The sequence below is a fragment of the Pseudorca crassidens genome, chromosome 10 (assembly GCF_039906515.1).
Source record: "Pseudorca crassidens isolate mPseCra1 chromosome 10, mPseCra1.hap1, whole genome shotgun sequence".
Lineage (NCBI taxonomy): Eukaryota > Metazoa > Chordata > Mammalia > Artiodactyla > Delphinidae > Pseudorca > Pseudorca crassidens.
The window spans coordinates 36,868,105-36,885,062 of NC_090305.1; the positions used below are offsets into that span (position 1 = coordinate 36,868,105).

At 52.0% G+C, this 16,958-nt stretch overlaps 1 protein-coding gene across 3 annotated transcripts in view; it reads left to right on the forward strand.

The window, feature by feature from the left end:
• The window catches only part of BTBD9 (BTB domain containing 9), a 419,689-nt gene that overhangs the window by 391,045 nt on the left and 11,686 nt on the right, over nt 1-16,958 (forward strand). For 2 of the 3 annotated variants that reach the window (XR_010946847.1, XM_067753105.1), the window contains exon 10: nt 3,876-3,954. Coding sequence is in view for 2 of the 3 variants with exons in the window: in XM_067753105.1 (XP_067609206.1) it covers nt 3,876-3,954 (79 nt within the window). In the remaining variant the exon portion in view is untranslated. Of the gene's footprint in view, nt 1-3,875; nt 3,955-4,895; nt 6,153-16,958 lie in introns of those variants that run through there. The other variant, XM_067753106.1, reaches the window with a different exon arrangement.

Sequence of the window (16,958 nt, forward strand, 5' to 3'; positions counted from 1 at the left end):
GAGTTTTTTGGGTGGGCCGGGTAACTCAATCAAAATGTATAGCTTTATTTCTCTGAAAAAATTGCTTCCAAGCTTCAAATAGCCAATTACCAAGGAAGTTTGGGAACACTACCAGACTATGAGTTGGGACCACAGTACTGTTTGCATTGTTCTCTGACTAGTTCATGGAAGGATAGCTTATGTCCCCAGAGAGATCCTAAGCTTCTTTAGGGCAAGCACTACATCTTGCATGTTTCCCATAACACCCAGCAGGTACCAACCTCAAGAACGTATTCAACAAATGCGTGTTTAATTCCTTCAAAGCCCAGCTACCTTGTCTGCCTCCAGGAAATGGGTGCTGATGGGAGGGTGGTGGGAACCTCTGCAGCAGTCACTAAATCATACGCTATCAAACTCAGTGACTCACAGATGGGGCCCAGGGAAACAGTGGGTCTCGTCCAGGTTCACATGGCTGGCTGGTAATTACAGTAGCAATAACAATATCAGCTATTTTTCTTAGAGCCTAGTGTATGCCAGCACTGTTCTAGGTGGTTTACATTTGTTAATGTATTTAATCTTCACACCCCAAAAAATTTAGATAGGTATTTTTATTATCCTCATTTTACAGAGAGGAGACTAAAGCCCAGAAAGGTTAAGCAGCTTGCCTAAGGTCACAGAGCTGGTAAAAATTCAAACCCAGGAGCCTGGCTCCAGAGCCCATGCTGTCAACCACTTTGCCATCCTACCTCTAGTTCATGAAAGGCCATGAATAAAACCTGCTGTCTTGACTGTCCCCCAGTGATCCTCTCAACTGGAAATATTCTACGTAATAATACGGTGCTGGCATTTTCACTTGCTTCACGTCACACGATCTGTGTTAAAGCCTTGGGTGATAGGCAAGATAGGTACTTTTTCTAATGCTTTCATATACATTCTACCAAACTCAAACAATACAGAAAAGTACAAAAGTACAATTAATGTCTCTTGAAATTCTTCCATCCAAACATTTTGGCAAACATTCTTGTAGACATCCCTCTTTGAATGCGTGTGTGTATAGGTATTTACAGTTTAACATAATCAGGACCTCATTCTAGATGCATTTTTGTAACCAAGGGAGTGGTATTATTTCTGTCAGCATTGGACAAATGAAGAAACTACAGCTCAGGAAGCGGGCGTGATCTGTCAGCTGGAGAGATGGCAAGTGCTGGAGCTGGGACTTCAGTCCCGTGTGGGTTTTCCTGTTTGGGGTAGGTGCTCAGAGCAAAGACCCGCACGTACTTTTTGACACCCATTGTTCCTGTTCAGACACGGCCTCCTGGCACCCAGTCTTGGCTCTGAACTGAGTGGTGCTACACCCCTGTTGTTCTGTTGTCTTCCTGGGAGTGTTGCCTACTAAAGAGATTCCGAGTCCTGGGCGAGTAGGAATATTTATACAGCTCTCCGTAAGCTCAATAAAAATGGCAGTCAAGCTTTTGTGTAGACTAAGTGGTGGTGATGGGTCCTGGCCCCGTGAAGCGTGAACCCTCCTCAAGGTTGCACCCTGATTACAAATGCGGCTCCGATGTGACAATGTCCTGATGCCACCTTATCCTTTCCCCACTGGGCAGCACTGAAAGTTGTTTTGAAAAAGTTCAGGGGAAGTGGAATCTGATATTTTGGAGGGAGAGATGCTCATTATCTCATCCTCACCAGCTTCCCTTCCTACTCGTATTTTGGTCTTGGGGTTGTTATCCAGTTTGCTGAAAATGAAATCATCTGTTCAACTCTCGGACTGTGTTAGTGAAAATGAACTCTAATGTGATTAGATATTAATGCAGGGTAATGGAGGATTGGTATTAAATTGAAGCCTTCTGATCTTATTACTCCACAAATGCTCCCTCCTTCTCAGGCTGCTGCCCCGCCAGCCCTGCTTCCCCCAGCAGAGGTGGGGGCCGGTGGTGCCAGCCCAGGCCCGCCGCGGAGGCTGGGGCAGGAGATGGGAGCCGAGGGGGCCATGGTGAGGAAAGGGAGACTGGGGTTCAGGCCCGGCTCTGCCCAGGATGACTCACGGCGAACCCTCACTTCCTTCAGGGCCTTGGCCTCCACTCCACACTGCGGAGGGAGGAGGGGTCTTCCACAGAGGGAATGATTAGGGGCCTGTCTGCACTCTCAGAGCCCTGAGCATGTTGTCGAGTACCATGAGCTTACGAGAGTCAAGTTATACCTTCACGTCCAGAAGCGCCGGGCGATTTTTTGGATTAGCATAGGACTAGAAATCTAAGAAGAAAAGTCTTCACGCTGTCTGCTCCACTCCCGCCCCCTTCTCTACCCCAGTCCTTTTTGTGAAACTGGCTGAACCTAATAGCTGTCACCGGCTGAGGTCACTTGCCCTAGTTCTGTTTCCCTTTCGTGGAGGGGTGGTCTGAGAAGCAGGGTGGACCAGCTTTGGTGTGTGCAGCCTCTTGCATTAGCAGCAGGGATGGGACTGATGCCCTCGCAGTGTGGACCCCAGCTTCCCCTGACCTGCTGGAGGAAGGATGCAGATCTGTGCTCAGTTACCCTGCTTAGCTCAGAAGTGACCCCGAGGCCTGTGGGAGCGAGCCCAGGCCCAGAGTTGAAGCCCCACAGGGCCTTCCTCATAGGCCCACCGGCTTTCCAAGGGAGCTGCATGGGTCTGGGAGCAGAACACTGAGAAAATGGGCCAGGAGTGCAGGCCGTGGGGATGGCATCACCTTCATGTATGAATAACAGCCTTTTTACAAAGAGTGATTTTTCTTACGCTGTTCCAGAAACATGCTTCTGGAGGCACAGACTTTGCACACAGGATGGTAACGACTTTTTAATGACCTTAAGGGGCCTGGTGTCCAGGCAGCAGTGAATCAGTCTCAGTGGGAAGCTCACAGGGAGAGAGAAGATGGAACACCTGAAAGCAAAGGGGGAAAAACAAACCGCAAATACATGTGTTTTCTTCAGTAGCATTACTTGGTAATTAGACAATTACAGGAAACAGCTTCCCAGCAGCTGGCGCTTCCACTGTGTGGACGGAGGAGGGATGCAGCAACTGTGAACTCCTCACATTTCTTATGAAAGTATTACTGGCGTTTGCAGCTGTAGATGCTGAGCTCCCCGTGTGTTCTGATGAATGGGGCGGTAAACCGGGAGCAGACTGCCTCCTCTCAGGGGCGGCTTGGGGCCCGCGCAGCTGGGCTTTAAATGAACTGGCCCAGCCCCTGCTGATCCTTGAGGAATGGCTTTTAAAATAGTGGGGCTGCTTTTGAGCCCACCCGGAGACTGGCTGGTCCAGAGAATAAACTGTTTGGGGGGCATATTTGGAAGTGGGAAAAGGAGGGCTGGAGGGAGGCCTATGGAGAAACTGCCTCTTCTTCCCCAGGTGCCACCACTCGCAGGGGCTAGGGTGAGGGGTTCAGACAGGAGCCTGGGACTCACACTGCAGCGAGTGCCGCCCAGCCCCGTCCTCCCCTTGCCCTGCCTCAGCTCCTCGTCCCAGGGCTCCCCAGCAAAGTCACTGCGCCCACCTGGACGCATCCATTCAGCCCACAGCCCTCTGAGGGCGGCCCCATCGTGGCCCTGTTACTTCATGAACTCCACCAACCTTGGTCACTCCTCTGTTCGGCCACACTCTTGTCACTATGTGCTCGCAGTCTGCCCTTCACGCTTATGTCGAGCTTTATGAGAATCCCGTCACCTTCGCAGAAGGGCAGGGCACCTTCTTTGATGAGATTGTAGGGAACACCGTGTGCTCCTGCCCGTCTCCCCACAGTGGGTGGAGCCCTGTCCCCACCCCCCTATAGCGCAGGAGGCCCTCCCCGTCCACGTACTGGGCTCTGCTGGCCCCGTGCTGTCAGCAGGGTCAACTGGGTGGTCTAACCAGGCAATGCTTGTGCTTCTCCTCACAGGTCCTGGCAATCAGTAACTTTTGAAAGACGGCCGGCCTCCTTCATTCGAATCGTTGGAACACACAACACAGCAAATGAGGTAAGGGTCCCCTTTCCTGAAAGACACGGTGATATTTCCTGGTGTACAGGTAAATGCCACATCCTGAGTTAAGTGGAGCTGTTTGTTCTACCCGCTACTGTCCTGTTGTTCAGCTTGGGACAGGAGAAAGTCCTGCTCTTGCACAGTGGGGACATCGTTACCATTTCTGGGTAGCTCTTCACCAGCGAATGGAAGCCTGCTCCTGCGGCTTTGCTTCCGCCTACCAGCCACTCTGCAGAGAGCTGGAGAGGTCAAACGCCCTGTCCTCAGAGTCCTCCGCCCTCCCAAACGTCAGCTGTCTCAGTGGTCCCTGGGCCCTCTGAGCATGGTGTGCAAGGAGCCCCAGCCCCGCGGGGCAGCTGAGGCGCACAGTTGCTGGTTTCTTCTGTCCGGCCCCCCGGTCCTGTGCCAGCCTGCACATAAGCGTTCTTGGGTGAGCCTCTTCCTCCCTGGCCTGTTCCTCACCTAGGCCCAGGCCTGGATCCCGGGGCAGCAGCCATTCCGTTGGGCTGCACTGTTTGTGGATGTTCCGTCACCTTTGGATCTCACGAGGGAAGAATGGGCAGGTTATTCTCCCCACTTTGGGCTCCTGCGGTCAGGGCAGCAGGCAGGTGAGGTTCCTGGGCCTCAAACATGCTGTTTTTCTCTGGAGAAGTGCACTGGGTTCCTCGAGATCAGAGAGGAGAGGACAGGGCCCGCAGTGGGTCGAGAGCGTGAGGGGAGGGCGCTTTGCGTGCTTGCACCAGGACCGCGAGCGCAGCCCAGGGCCACGCCAGGCACGCCGGGACTGCCCCCCTCGGCAGCGTGGATCCCCGCTGGGCTCACAGAGGCACCTCAGGGTCCACTCACACCGTTTCAGGTGAGAAGGACATCTGTTTCCATTTTGAGCGCAAAATAATCAATCCGTAAGTTAATTATTACTTAGCCTTTCTGTTTCTCAGGTGGGCGTAGAGCAAGCGCCGGTGCTGGTGGGTTGGAGTCCGGCAGGTGCTCATCAAGCTGGTGCTTTTACAGCCAGATGTGCTTAGCGTGCACCCCTGAAGACCTGACCGCTGGCTAAAGACCGCAGTCATAAGGAACAGTGAGGTTGAAACTCGAGGTAGTAAACGCAAGGCATAAAAGTAGTAACCATCCTGCAGTTTCATCTTAACGTGAACTTTCTCAGATCTGTACAGGACCGGCTTCCTGGGTGTGTGACCAGGGCCGTGGCGTGGGGCTCCGTATCCAGAAGGGGGCTCAGAGCTTAGGGTTTAATGCTCTCTAGCACCCTCTTGATAGTCTTGGCAATTTTACCTTTGAATTTTCTTTTATAAGGGAAGCCCCCGTGGGACAGTGGAGCGCCCACCAGGGCTCCGAGCCTCGGCTGACCTGCAGGCCAGCCCTGCCCCTCTTCACCTTCCTGGGACAGGTTCTCAGCCACCCACCCCCTGACCCCTGGAGCATGGACTTGCCCAGCCTCCCCCTCCTCAGCCTGTCCTGTGGCCACTGCCACCCGCCACTCCCAGTGGGGGCCTCGCACGCTTGTGGGGAGAGTCAGGATCTAGTGTGAGTCTCACGTGCGAGTCCCAGGATAGGGCCCAGGGTGCCGTGAGCGCCTGCCCTGACCTAAGGCTCTCCCCCAAGCCTGATCCCGAGCGAGCGCAGCATCAAAAAGCAGATGAAAACCCCAGGACACGTCAGGAGAGACACTGTGGGGGCAAAGGAGAAGCTTTTTCCTGCCTTTTTGAACAAGATGCTCTGCATTTTCATTTTGCTCTGAGCCCCACACATCACGCAGCTGGCCCTGGATTCATGCATGATGTTTGTCAACTCAGAACTCTCCAGGGCACATCAAGTGCTTCTGGTACTTCAAAAAGTATTTTAAGAAGTGCAAATATTGTGATAATTTATATTCATTTTGCCTTTTCATTTATTTAGAATAAAAATGATACATGCCCACAATGTGTTTCTTGCAGAGAAGAGCTTATAAACAGAAGCCTGAAACTTTTTCTTACCTCTTCATTTCAAAACAAACCTGAAAATTACAAAAGTAAAGCAACTGATTTTTTTAAAGCATAAAATTAAAGAATTCTAAACATCAGGTCATAAAAACACTTTTTTTCTTTTCTTTGATGATGGAACAAAAGTAAATTTGAATCTGCATTTTAATATATATTTGAGCCCCAAACCAAACATCATAGTTGTTAAATTTTGCCAATAAATCTCGATTTTTCTTACCACTTAAATTAATTATGTATGTATTACTTACTAAATTGGAAAACAATTTGAATTTATCTTTACATAATAGTATATGAAGCTAAAATTAAATATTTTTATTTGCAGTCACTTGTTTCTTATATAATGCATTAAAAAAAAGACAGATTTTTTTCTTTAATTCCTAAATGGGACTCTGTAATTATCATTTACAACAGAAGGAATTCTTAAGTCAGAGAAGGCTGAGAAGCACTGGAGCAAGTCTGGTCAGAGTCTTTTCCCAGCCCTCAGCCCCAAGCCTATCACCTCAGAGACCAGATGAAAAATAACTTCCCCTTACAGAACTCTAAAGCTGGAGTGCAAGATCCCCTCTCCCTGATGAGTTTACAAAAATATCTGTGCAGGGAGCCCCAGCTACTTTGGACCTGCCAGTTTGGAGACTGGACCAGCCAGTTTGCATGGGTTGACTTAGGTCACTAATTAATGGGTGACCCGTCATATCTGGCTGAAGAGCAACTTGCTCAGCTGCCTTATTGAGTGGGTTATCGCTCAAGAAAAAAAGCCTCCGTGTAGTGTTGCCAACCTGGGAACATCTCAAATCGTAAAATAAACAGTGACCAGGATCATAAGACAAGATCCATAAACTGTCATTCTCAGAACAAACAAGAAGGCACAAGCGTTGAATTTCACAGAGCACCAAGGATGTAGTGAGCCCTCAAAGAGAACGTTCTTTACTGCAGCACACTGGCTTCTGGGCGTCATATCCCCGTTCTTGGAGAAGGGCAAGGATGTGGGGCAAAGGTCAGAGGTGTGAGGGAAGGAGGGTGACTGGGGTCGGTCGGGCAGGACTCCTGGGGAGGCCAGGCCTGGGAACTGTGATGGCGCCGACAGCCGGGGAAGGCAGGCGGGGGTCCAGGACAGCCCTGGTCCTGAGTCCCATGGAGCCAGAACCGAGTCATGAGAAGACAGCGGTCAGGGAGCCTCTTCCTCAGAGTGGAGCGGAGGCAGGGGTTCCTCAGTCTGGCCCTGCTTGTTTGCTGAGTGACATCAGTGGCCTTGGTTTAGTCAGAGCCAGGACCTCTTTCCCTTTAGATGCCAAATGTTACCAGCCCAAAGACTGTGTGCGAATTTCAAGAAGCATAGATGGAATTGGTTTCTAGCATGGGAAGGTTAGATGGTCTTTGTGGATAGTAGAAAGAGAAATGTGCCACGTCTCCCAGGTAAGACTGGTTTCTGCAGGCACTGCCCCGCCCGGAGAGGGGGGTCCGCGCAGGGCACGGTGGGGAAGCGCAGCTTGGAGCTCCTGAGAGTTGAGAGCGTTCAGCAGAGATGGGCGGCTGTTCGGGCAGCAGGTGGAAAGTGGCCTGTGTATGTGGCCAGAGCTGCCGGCGGCTCAGGAACTGCCCCCACCTCCAGACATCCCAGCTGCTACCAGGATAGCAGAGGTGTCCAGAGCTAAAACTGATGGGGAATTCTTGCCCGACGTGGGCACCTGTCTGTCTTGCCGTAGCCGGCCAGGCCTTCCCGCGTCAGGCTCGGCATCTGTGCTGCACGCTGATCCCCACCCCGGATCAGGGCCAGCTCTCAGGTGACGCAGCCGAGGAGGGCTGCGGACGTTCAGATTTCTTGATCACCTGTTTGGGCATGCTTCTGGTTTCCTCAGCATTTCATCCCTGTCCTCTGGGAAGTGCGTGTCTGCTCCTGGCATCTGTCTCTCATTTTCCTTTGTGAGCACCACAGCGATGAATTCATTTAATTTTTTAGCTACGTTTACGACTTCTGTCAATAAATTCCCCTAATGTTTACCTCCCCAAGACTCCACCACTTGCTTCAGTGACCTCCTGCGCCTTGTGTACTCAGCATTTCCTTGTCATTTATCTTAACTTCTTAGAACATTCTCCTTTCATTGCCTGCCAGCGAGTTTGTCATCCTGCTCCTCCTCTCTGCTCTGTAATCCTCCCTGCGGAGTGCTTCTCACGTTTCTCTGCTCTGCCCTTGGATACCATCCTCCCTCTGCGCCCTTTCGCAGGCTTCTTTCCTCTGTCTTCCTCTCACGCTTAGCACTAGATGGCAGGCACGTGTCAGTTTGTCTTTCAGCGAGTTCCCCCTCCGTCCTGCTCTCCTTCAGTTGTTTTCATTCCTCTGAATCTTCCCAGTGCCTGTAGCCAAAAAGGTCTCCTTGGCTGTTTCCTCCATCACTTTCTCTTGGTCTCAGTCACCAGTGCAACCGCGAGGTCATTCCAGCCCACCTGCCTCAACTGCTACTTGACTCCGAGCTACTCGAGAGGAGGCATTGCTTCCCTTTCTAAGGCTCTCCTGTCTGAAGGACGTTGGACGTGGCCTTGTCAATAGGACCACCTTCAGGTCCTGGTGGATCTGAAGTTTCCACTCGTGCCGTGCAGCGGCCGTGCTAGTTCTGATGCAGCTCCTCTCACACACCCTTCATTTCCATTTCACTAGTTACCACAGCAAAGCCGCAAAGGCACACTGCTTTGTCCTTAAGGAGGTCAGGCTGGGTCCAAATGAGGTCTGTCTGTGGACCTATGACAATCCGTCAGTCTATTAAAAGAAATACAAGTTACGCCTGTTTCTTCTTATGGCTTTGATGAAACCTGGGTTGGAGAGCAGGTTCTGGAGTGATTTTTTTAGGAGGCAAGACCTCAGGGGCACAAGCAGCCCCGGGGGTCAGAAAGGACTTGTAGGAAAAGCTAACTTTCTGCACTATGGAAACACCCGCGGGAAAGCTCTTGCCTAGTCAGTAATAGAGAGCGAGGATGGGGTCGACAGTCTGTCGGCAGCTCTCAGGTCTCCATTTACGTATTGAATTTACGTAGCTGCGGAGACAGGCTACGTGGTATTTGTCTTGTATCCTAGCCTTAGCCTGGACCTGGCGCATGTGAGCAGAGAGTACCTGCTGCCTGAGTGAGCAGATGAATCGTTCTGTCTGTCCGTCCATCTCTCCCTCTCCCCATCAGGCAGCCAAATAAAGGGAAAGATTTAGTGAAACAACTTCTCCTCCCCGCGATCCACGGGGATGAACATGACAGCATGTTGAAGGACAGAAGCCAGTACAGAAGAATCCGTGTAGTAGGATTATGTTCATACAAACGTCAAAAACAGGCAAAACTAAGCTGTAACATCTGAGGATGTGTACACAGAAAAGAAATGATTATTATTAAAGCCAGACTGTGGGTCTCCAGCAGGGAGGCTTAGATCGGGAAGGGACCACAGGGCGCCAGCGATTCTTCTGGTTCCTGACCTGCGTGTGGTTTACACGGCTGGCGTTGACTATACAGTTATTCAGCAAGCTGTACATTTGTATTTCATGCACCTTTTAGTGCACGGTTTTCACAATAAAAAATGTTCTGGTTTAAGCAAAAGGGATAAATTGACGAGGAAACCAAAGCTGAGCGATGTTCAGTGACTCGCACACAGTCATGCCTGGTGAGTGGCAGAGCCAGGGTTTGAATCCAGGCAGTTGGCACTTAACATCCAGGCTGCTCTGTCTCCCCAAAAGGCATAACAAATGGTAAAGCTTCAGAAATGAGCCCAGCTCTGCCCGGGCCAGGTCGTCAAGTCAGGCGCTGGGGAGCAGACGGTCCCTGCGGGCAGGCTTCGTGCACCAGCCGGGCTGGAACCAGGAGAGAAACCCAGGTAGGTCCCTTCCCTGGGGGGCGTTGCAGCTTCAGCGCCTGACAGAAGTCAACCCACGAGAAGACGCCTTCACCTGGAGTGGGGGTGGGGGGATGCTGCGAGGAGCAGCGCTGGTGGAGGCCGAGTGATGGAGTGAGCGGAGCAGTGGCGGCTGACGGGGGTGGTCCTGAGGAGGGGTTTTGGCATCTGAAAAGTGGATCAGGTCATCCTGACGGGCAGACAGGGATGAGGCTGTGCCGTGGCGGGCTTGGGAGGGCGGGGAGTGCAGATCCCTCCATGAGCTCCAGGGAGCTTGCCGCTGGAGGGTCTGCACCGCTGGCACGAGCAGGATGGAGAGTCTGTAAGTGGCTGCTTGAGCTGCCCTCCAGGACCACTCAGCGCCGAGCCTGGAGTGAGGCAGAATTTATTTACAGGCACTGTCAGGCCGGTGAGTGGCTCTGGGCTCCCTGTGCCATCCTTGTTCCCATAGCAACATGTACCTCTAGTGAAGAAAAAACAAAAAGAAGGAAACAGACTCTGCTTAAAAAAAAAAAGCGCTCCTTCCTGGCCCCGTGACAGTTATTTCCCAGGCCCCACCCCCCCAGGTCTGGTCACTCCCTGTCTGAGTCCCCAAGGATTCCCTCCCCGGCAGTATCCTCCAGAGGATGTCGTCTGAGACACAGCCATAATGCACAGGGTGGGGAGGTAGGGAATGAGCTGAGGAGGAGAGAGAAGTGGATGGAAGGAAGGGAGGGGCCTTGTCCAGTGTGGACCAGGAGACCTTGGCACTGGTGCCAGCCTCATGCCCAACCAGCTGTGTGACCCCCAGCAAGTCACTTCACCTCCCTGGCTCTCAGGACACTTGTCTTTAAAATAAGGAGAGTGAACTAGATCTTAAAGGTTCCTTCCCAGTGAGACAGAAAAAAAGCAGAAAAATATTTAATTTATAGCACAATTATAAAAAGGCATATTTTATAGGCATCTTTATACTTAAATGTCTATTAGGAAAGATTTTATTGGAAAAAGAGAGGGAAAGTGACACAACAGGGAGCACGTCTTTGTTCCAGACACTCCACAAGCCTTATGCCTGTTGTAGTGGAGCAGCAGTAATTCTGCACCAACCAGCCAGCCTGGGAGGAGGTGCACACAGCACCTGAGCAGGTGAGGCCTGGGGGCTGCCGGGCAGCAGGATGGACAGAGACGCCAGCTGGTGAGGATGATGTCCAGCCATGTCCTGCTGCAGAGCCAGCGGTGAGTCAGGCCTGCAGTCTCCCTGCAGCTGGAAGCCTTCGAGACAAAGCAGACACGTCACCTGGATGAAGTGAAAAGCTGCCCAGGGCAGTGGGGCCGCCCGCGCGGCCTTGCGGGGAGAGCAGGAGCCCTGGTAAGGCCGTGTCTCCCGGCTCTACCTGGGAACTAGAATATTTCTCCTTTTTTGCTTTAGTTTTTCAAAAATAAAAAGATACCTCTACCACTCTAGGGCCAAATTAATTAAGACAAGAGAGTGAATCGCTCCCTGGAGCTCTTGAGTGTGCACTCATAAAAGTCAGTGGTCGGGAGTTCTGGGACTGCCTGGGGGGATGTGTTTTCTTTCTTTTTTTTTCCTTCGGCCGTATGGCATGTGGGATCTTATGATCTTAGTTCCCCAGCCAGGGACTGAACCTGTGCTCCCTGTAGTGGAAGCACGGAGTCTTAACCATTGGACCACCAGGGAAGTCCCTGTGATATGTTTTGGAAACTTCCAAGCAGTGGAGTTCCAGTTATTTGTGAGTGCCCTGGCCTATGTGAAGATGGGAAAGTGACATTGGAAAGTTAAAAAAACTGTTAACCGTATATAAGCAGTGTCACCAAGAAGCTTACTCCCATCCCTAGTAGGCATAAATACTTGTGCAAAACTGTGGGGTTATCCTGTCACCCCTAAGCAATGCTGAAAAGTTGTTGCTCACAAACTGGAAGTGTCTCCCTATGAAATGGGTTCCTTAACTGAAAACCATGTTTTGGGCTGTACAGATGTACGTACGTGAAACTTTGGTTTTAAATTGCAGTGTTTTGTTAGAAACACTTAGTCTTCATTTTTAAAGGAACAAAAATAAAACATCTCTACAATCTAAAGATGGACTCATAACTTGTTCCTGAGATGAGTGTAAGAAGATGTAATTGTCATTGTCATCAGGCTCAGTTAATGTTTGCTGAGTGTGTGTGTGACGCTGCCACGCCACACGTTGCGAAAGGAGAGAGGAGGTCTTCAGGGTGTATAATTCAGAAGCCACGTCTCTGTGTCTGACTTCTGGGCAGATATCATTGAGAGGTAGGTATCTATTTTATAAAGATGTAGATGTAAGTTGAAAGCTTGGCTCAAATCCTATTTGTATTGGTTGGCATGAAAGCAATCTGTGAAAATTACTCAGGAGAAACCAGAAAGGCAAGGTATAGTCATTGATCAACATTTATTAAATTTTCCTGATTTCTGCTACAGTTCACGCTGGACTCTTAGCCCAACTTGGGAAAATTAGCAGAGGCTTCTCTGCTTTTAAAAACCTTGAAGACACATTGAACGAAGTGCTCAGGGAATCCCTCTAATGAAAGGCAGCAAACAGTGGCTAGCCGAGGAATTTGCCTGTTCGCCAAGAAGGAGCCAGCACGTTTGTGTACGTCCTTTCCAGGGTTCACCCCAGACTATCTCAGACACGTCAAGAATTACGGCTCCCAGAGAGGAAAGGCAAAGGGATAAGAAACAGCAGCTACAAAAAAGGACACACGGATGTGACTCAGGCTGCGTCGGATTCATACACACGACTACATTCCAATTTAACTGGCTCCTCTCGGAAGACAGATCCAGAAGCCACTGAAGCTGGTTCAGCGAAGGTACCCCTTCATGAGCAGCAGTAATCAAACAGGCTAATGGGATACATGATTGCCAAGAAGGGAAGGGAAAATGATGCGGCGACTGCGGTAATGGTTTTGCATAAATCAGTAGTGTGGCTCTGCCCTGTATGCCTCGTTCACTTTTGGTCACATCCTTTCCAAGGGGTATCGCAGTCTTGGGAAGGTTCGGAGGAAAGAAATTGCATCACACAAGCTTCTGAGCGAAGAGAAACTCAGGACCTGGCTGTTCCACCGAGAGGGAGGCCTGAGGTGCTCGGTGGGGAGAGGAGCTTAGGGGTGTGAGGGACAAGCGGCAGTTTCCACACGGCACCTGGTACCGCCCCTCGTGGCAGTGACGACTCCTCTAGGCAACAGCGACCTCCAGTGTCTGTGTGAAAAGAGCAGACGCATCCCAGCCTCTCTTCCCTTTGCACCTCTGCTGGGGTGGCAGGCATCTCGGGCCAGCCCCGACCCCTTGGCCACCAGAGAAGGTGCCAGTTTCTCCAGGACAGGCTCACTTTCCACCCCTGCTCCCATGAACAGAGTCAGGACTGCCCACAGGCCCCCTCTCTGGATGCCCGTTTGCAACGGGTGGACATCCGAAGGGGCCTAGGGTCCTAAGGGAAGAACCCCAGCCTTGCACAAGATGATGATGGTGAGGTACAGACACCGTGATGTTCATCCTCATCGGCAGTGGTCCAGGACCTGGCTGGGTGTTGGCTTCGCACTGTCGTCATGTTAGGTTCAAGGCCAGTGGGTTGGATTATCCACTGAGACAGCTGAGCTGGCACGTTGGTGTACAGAAGGCGAGAGCGAGGCCCCAAGCCTTTATCTGGAAGTCCTCCCTGTCCCTTCTGCCTGGAAGGCCACTCCCGCCCTGTCTTCAAGGCCTGGTTTCCCTTCCAGGCGAAGTTAATTTCTCACACTGTGTATTCCTTCTCACTTGCTATTATGTTGTCTGTGTGAGGAGGCATCCTGATATGGAGAGAGCACGGATTCTGGAGCTGCTCCACCCTGCGGTTGAATCCCACTCACCACTGTGGGCTGAGGTCCATCTGGTGGAGGTCCTGACGGCAGGGACGGTGTGATTTAGCCTTGGGCCAGTGTTTGTGCCCAGTGAGGTCACTGAAGGTTGAAAAACAAAAGCAGTGAAAGGAAGGCTCTGAGGATGAGTCCAGGTCCCCTGCTTGGCTGGGCCTGGAGGCCCCTCGGACCCCCGTGCTGTGCCCGCTGCAGCACCATAGTCCCCCAGCCTCCATCCTCCCAGAGGATCCTTAGAGGCTGTGAAGCATCCTCCCCTCTCCTGTGTCAGTCTTACCAAGCCTGTTATCAGGTTCTGTTATTTATCCTTTAAAAAGGATTCTTTCCTGTTTATCCCAAACTGCTGTGTTGTACCTCAGGGGATTTCAGGTTTAAGGGTTTGTTGTCATCTACCTTCTTTCCTCAGGCACTTGTATTATTTGTCACCATAAATGTATTCTTTTTGTAATATTTTTAACTCAAGAAATACTTAATTTTTTAAGACTCTCCTCTGTCCGGTGACCCTGGCTCCCTGCCCAGGTCCGGGCCGGGTCCTCGCCCAGTCCCCTGAGCCATGGCCTCTTGCCTCTGCCGCCCTGCTCCCCACCTCCCCCGTTCCCGCCTTTCTTTGTCATCACGCAGGCTGGGAGTCCACAGTGGTCACCCTCCTCCTGCACCAGGCCTCCCTCCTCTGACCAGTTCTGCTTGACTGCCTCACCTTCCCCGACTCAGCTCAGGCGGCATCCCCTGCTCCACTGGCTGACTGGGGGCCCCTCCTCTGCACCCTCATGGCTCCCTTGGTGGCCAGAGCCTGTCCACTCACGTGTCTCTATCCTTACTGGTTGGTGCACCCTTTGAGGGGGCCAGGCCTCACAGGAGGGGGTGCAGGAGGTGCCTTGTGTTTTGGAATGAATAAATGAATGAGTGAGTGAGTGAATTAAAGAATGCACTTGGACCTCCTGACCTCCAAACCCTCCTCACCGTGTTTGGTTCCTCTGGCCACGCCTACCGTGTGGTGTCACCTTGTCCTGCCCCCCAGCCTGAGCCTGGAACATGGAGGCGCCGGTCCTTTCCCAGCTTGCCGCCCTTATCTGCTCGCTCTGTCCCCGCTGCACGCTCTACCTCCACACCCATCTTTCCATCTGTAAAACACCCTTTTTCACTTGGAATCCTCACCACATGGTTTGTGACTTACAGAGTTAACTGTTTGCTGTGCGTTGCCTTTGACTTGGCAGAGCCCGCTTGGCTCTGGAGATGCTCAGTGAACCCGCATCAAAGTTAGTTGGTCCCTTAGTGACACCCTTGGGACTCGGGGGTCACAGCCTGAAGCGCAGCCCTGACACAGCCCTGGTTCCTCACATCCGGCCGCGGAGGCTCGGCCAGGCTGCTGGCGGCTAGGGCTTCCCAGGGCTCCCAGAGGCTCCCAGTTTCCCCCAGCTTAGAGGGCAGAGCCTACGCTGAGCTCTGCAGGGTCAGGGAGAGGCATGACTATGATTTCTCCAAGGAGGAGCCTCCACAGGAGGACACCAAAACAGTACCGTTAGGTATGTCCGGAATAATAGCCATTCGAGTTGCTATTTTAAAACAGGTTGGTTAAGTGGCCTAGAGACAGTGGTGCAGTTAAGTCACCCAAGTTAGAGGAATGGGAGTAACAGTGGGAACGGGGCAACAGCAGGGGTCCGGCTACCAGCAGTATTGAGTGCTCACTGTAGTCACGTCCTCCAGGCTTTTTCTGGGTACGGCGTGGAGCAGAAACCCACCCTGCCTCTCTGGACTGCGTCACCCATGGGGACCCTTCCTTAGGTGAGAGCCAGACGTTAGTTAGCGGCCAGCTGCACTGAGATCTTTTTTAACTTTATTTTTCAATCCAGGGTTTTTATTGATTTGTTTATTCTTGTGCAAGGCCCTGAGTGGGAGAAAGGACGGCCACGCCTCGGTCCTTGAATCAGATGGGAACTGACAGGTCAGGACACAGGCAGGAGGAGGGGCTGGGCCTTGGGCCCTGGAGCCTCACAGGCTGGCCTAGAAATTAAGAGACCCAAAGGGAGGTTCGTGAGAGCACAAGGAGAGAAACCCATTCACTGGGAAAGGTAATATGCAGCAGGACAGTGTTAAATCAGTGGAAGGGTTAGTATCAGCCTAGGGCTCCGAGGAGCAGCCTCAGAGATGCTGACGGGGAGCGTGAGAGCGGGGTGACATAGCCGACTGCGGGCGTGATGGGGCGGGGTAAGGAGGTCAGGTCAGAACGGGGACGGTGCCGTAAGGTGCATCGTTCAGAACAGGTGGAGGAGACACAGGCGCCGGGGACGAAAGATGACTGGGTGGTGTTGAGAAAGAGAAGGATGTTTGTTCGTTTACAAGGAGGTCTAGGGAGAGGATCCACTGAGAGTGCGGCGGGGGGTGTGCAGAAGCCAAGATGTGTTCTGGGGGGTGTCTCCACGGCCCCACCCCGTGCTTGGAAAGACGGGTGCTCCTAGAGCAAGAGACTGTCAATAACCCACCAGAAGGTGGTCCTGTCACTTCAGAAGCTCAGAGAATGTGGAGCTGATGGAGAAGAGGTATTAATAGCTGCTACTTAGAAGAGGATTTTCAAATTTACCCTGAGTAGCCCAGGTGAGAGCTGACGGCCCAGACAGGTTTTAAATCCCCAGAAAAGGCCCTTCCCTATGGCTGTTGACAGGTAAGCACCTGCAGGTGGGCCCAAGGGGCGAGATTTGATATAAAAGGGAGGGAGAAAGGAAAGAAAAGGAAAGGAAGGAGAGACCGGGGGCTGACTCGGGTCCACAGGAAGCAGCACCAGCCTGAGCTTTAAGGGGAGAAACAGGCTAACTCTAAGAGAAAATACACTCTGCCCATACAGAGGACGCGTGGTCTCGGGCTTCATATTAGTTTGAAAGGTGAAATTTGAAACAGTGGTAGATAAATGAATTGAAGTGGGAATATGGAAGAAATAGTGATGCAGGAAGGAAAGCATGGAATTTATATTTTAAGTGTAATTTCACAGTTGATACTACATTTGTCTTCTCCGTGAACCTGACTCTGCAGAATAAGGGCGCATGTGTATGCGTGCATAGTGCACGTGTGCCTGTGTGCGTGGTGTGGGTGTGCACGGTGCGTGTGCTCTAGCCGTGGAGGCTGTAGAGTTCCCAGGAGGAAGCAGGGGCAACCGCGTCCCCCGGCTCTCTGCGCTTCCTGAGCCCCCCGCGGTCTCCTCCGCCTGGTCCTTTCTCAGGGAGAGTGGCAGGTGTCCAGCCCTGGCTGCATCCTGCCCACTCCCGGGGTACCAGTGCCTT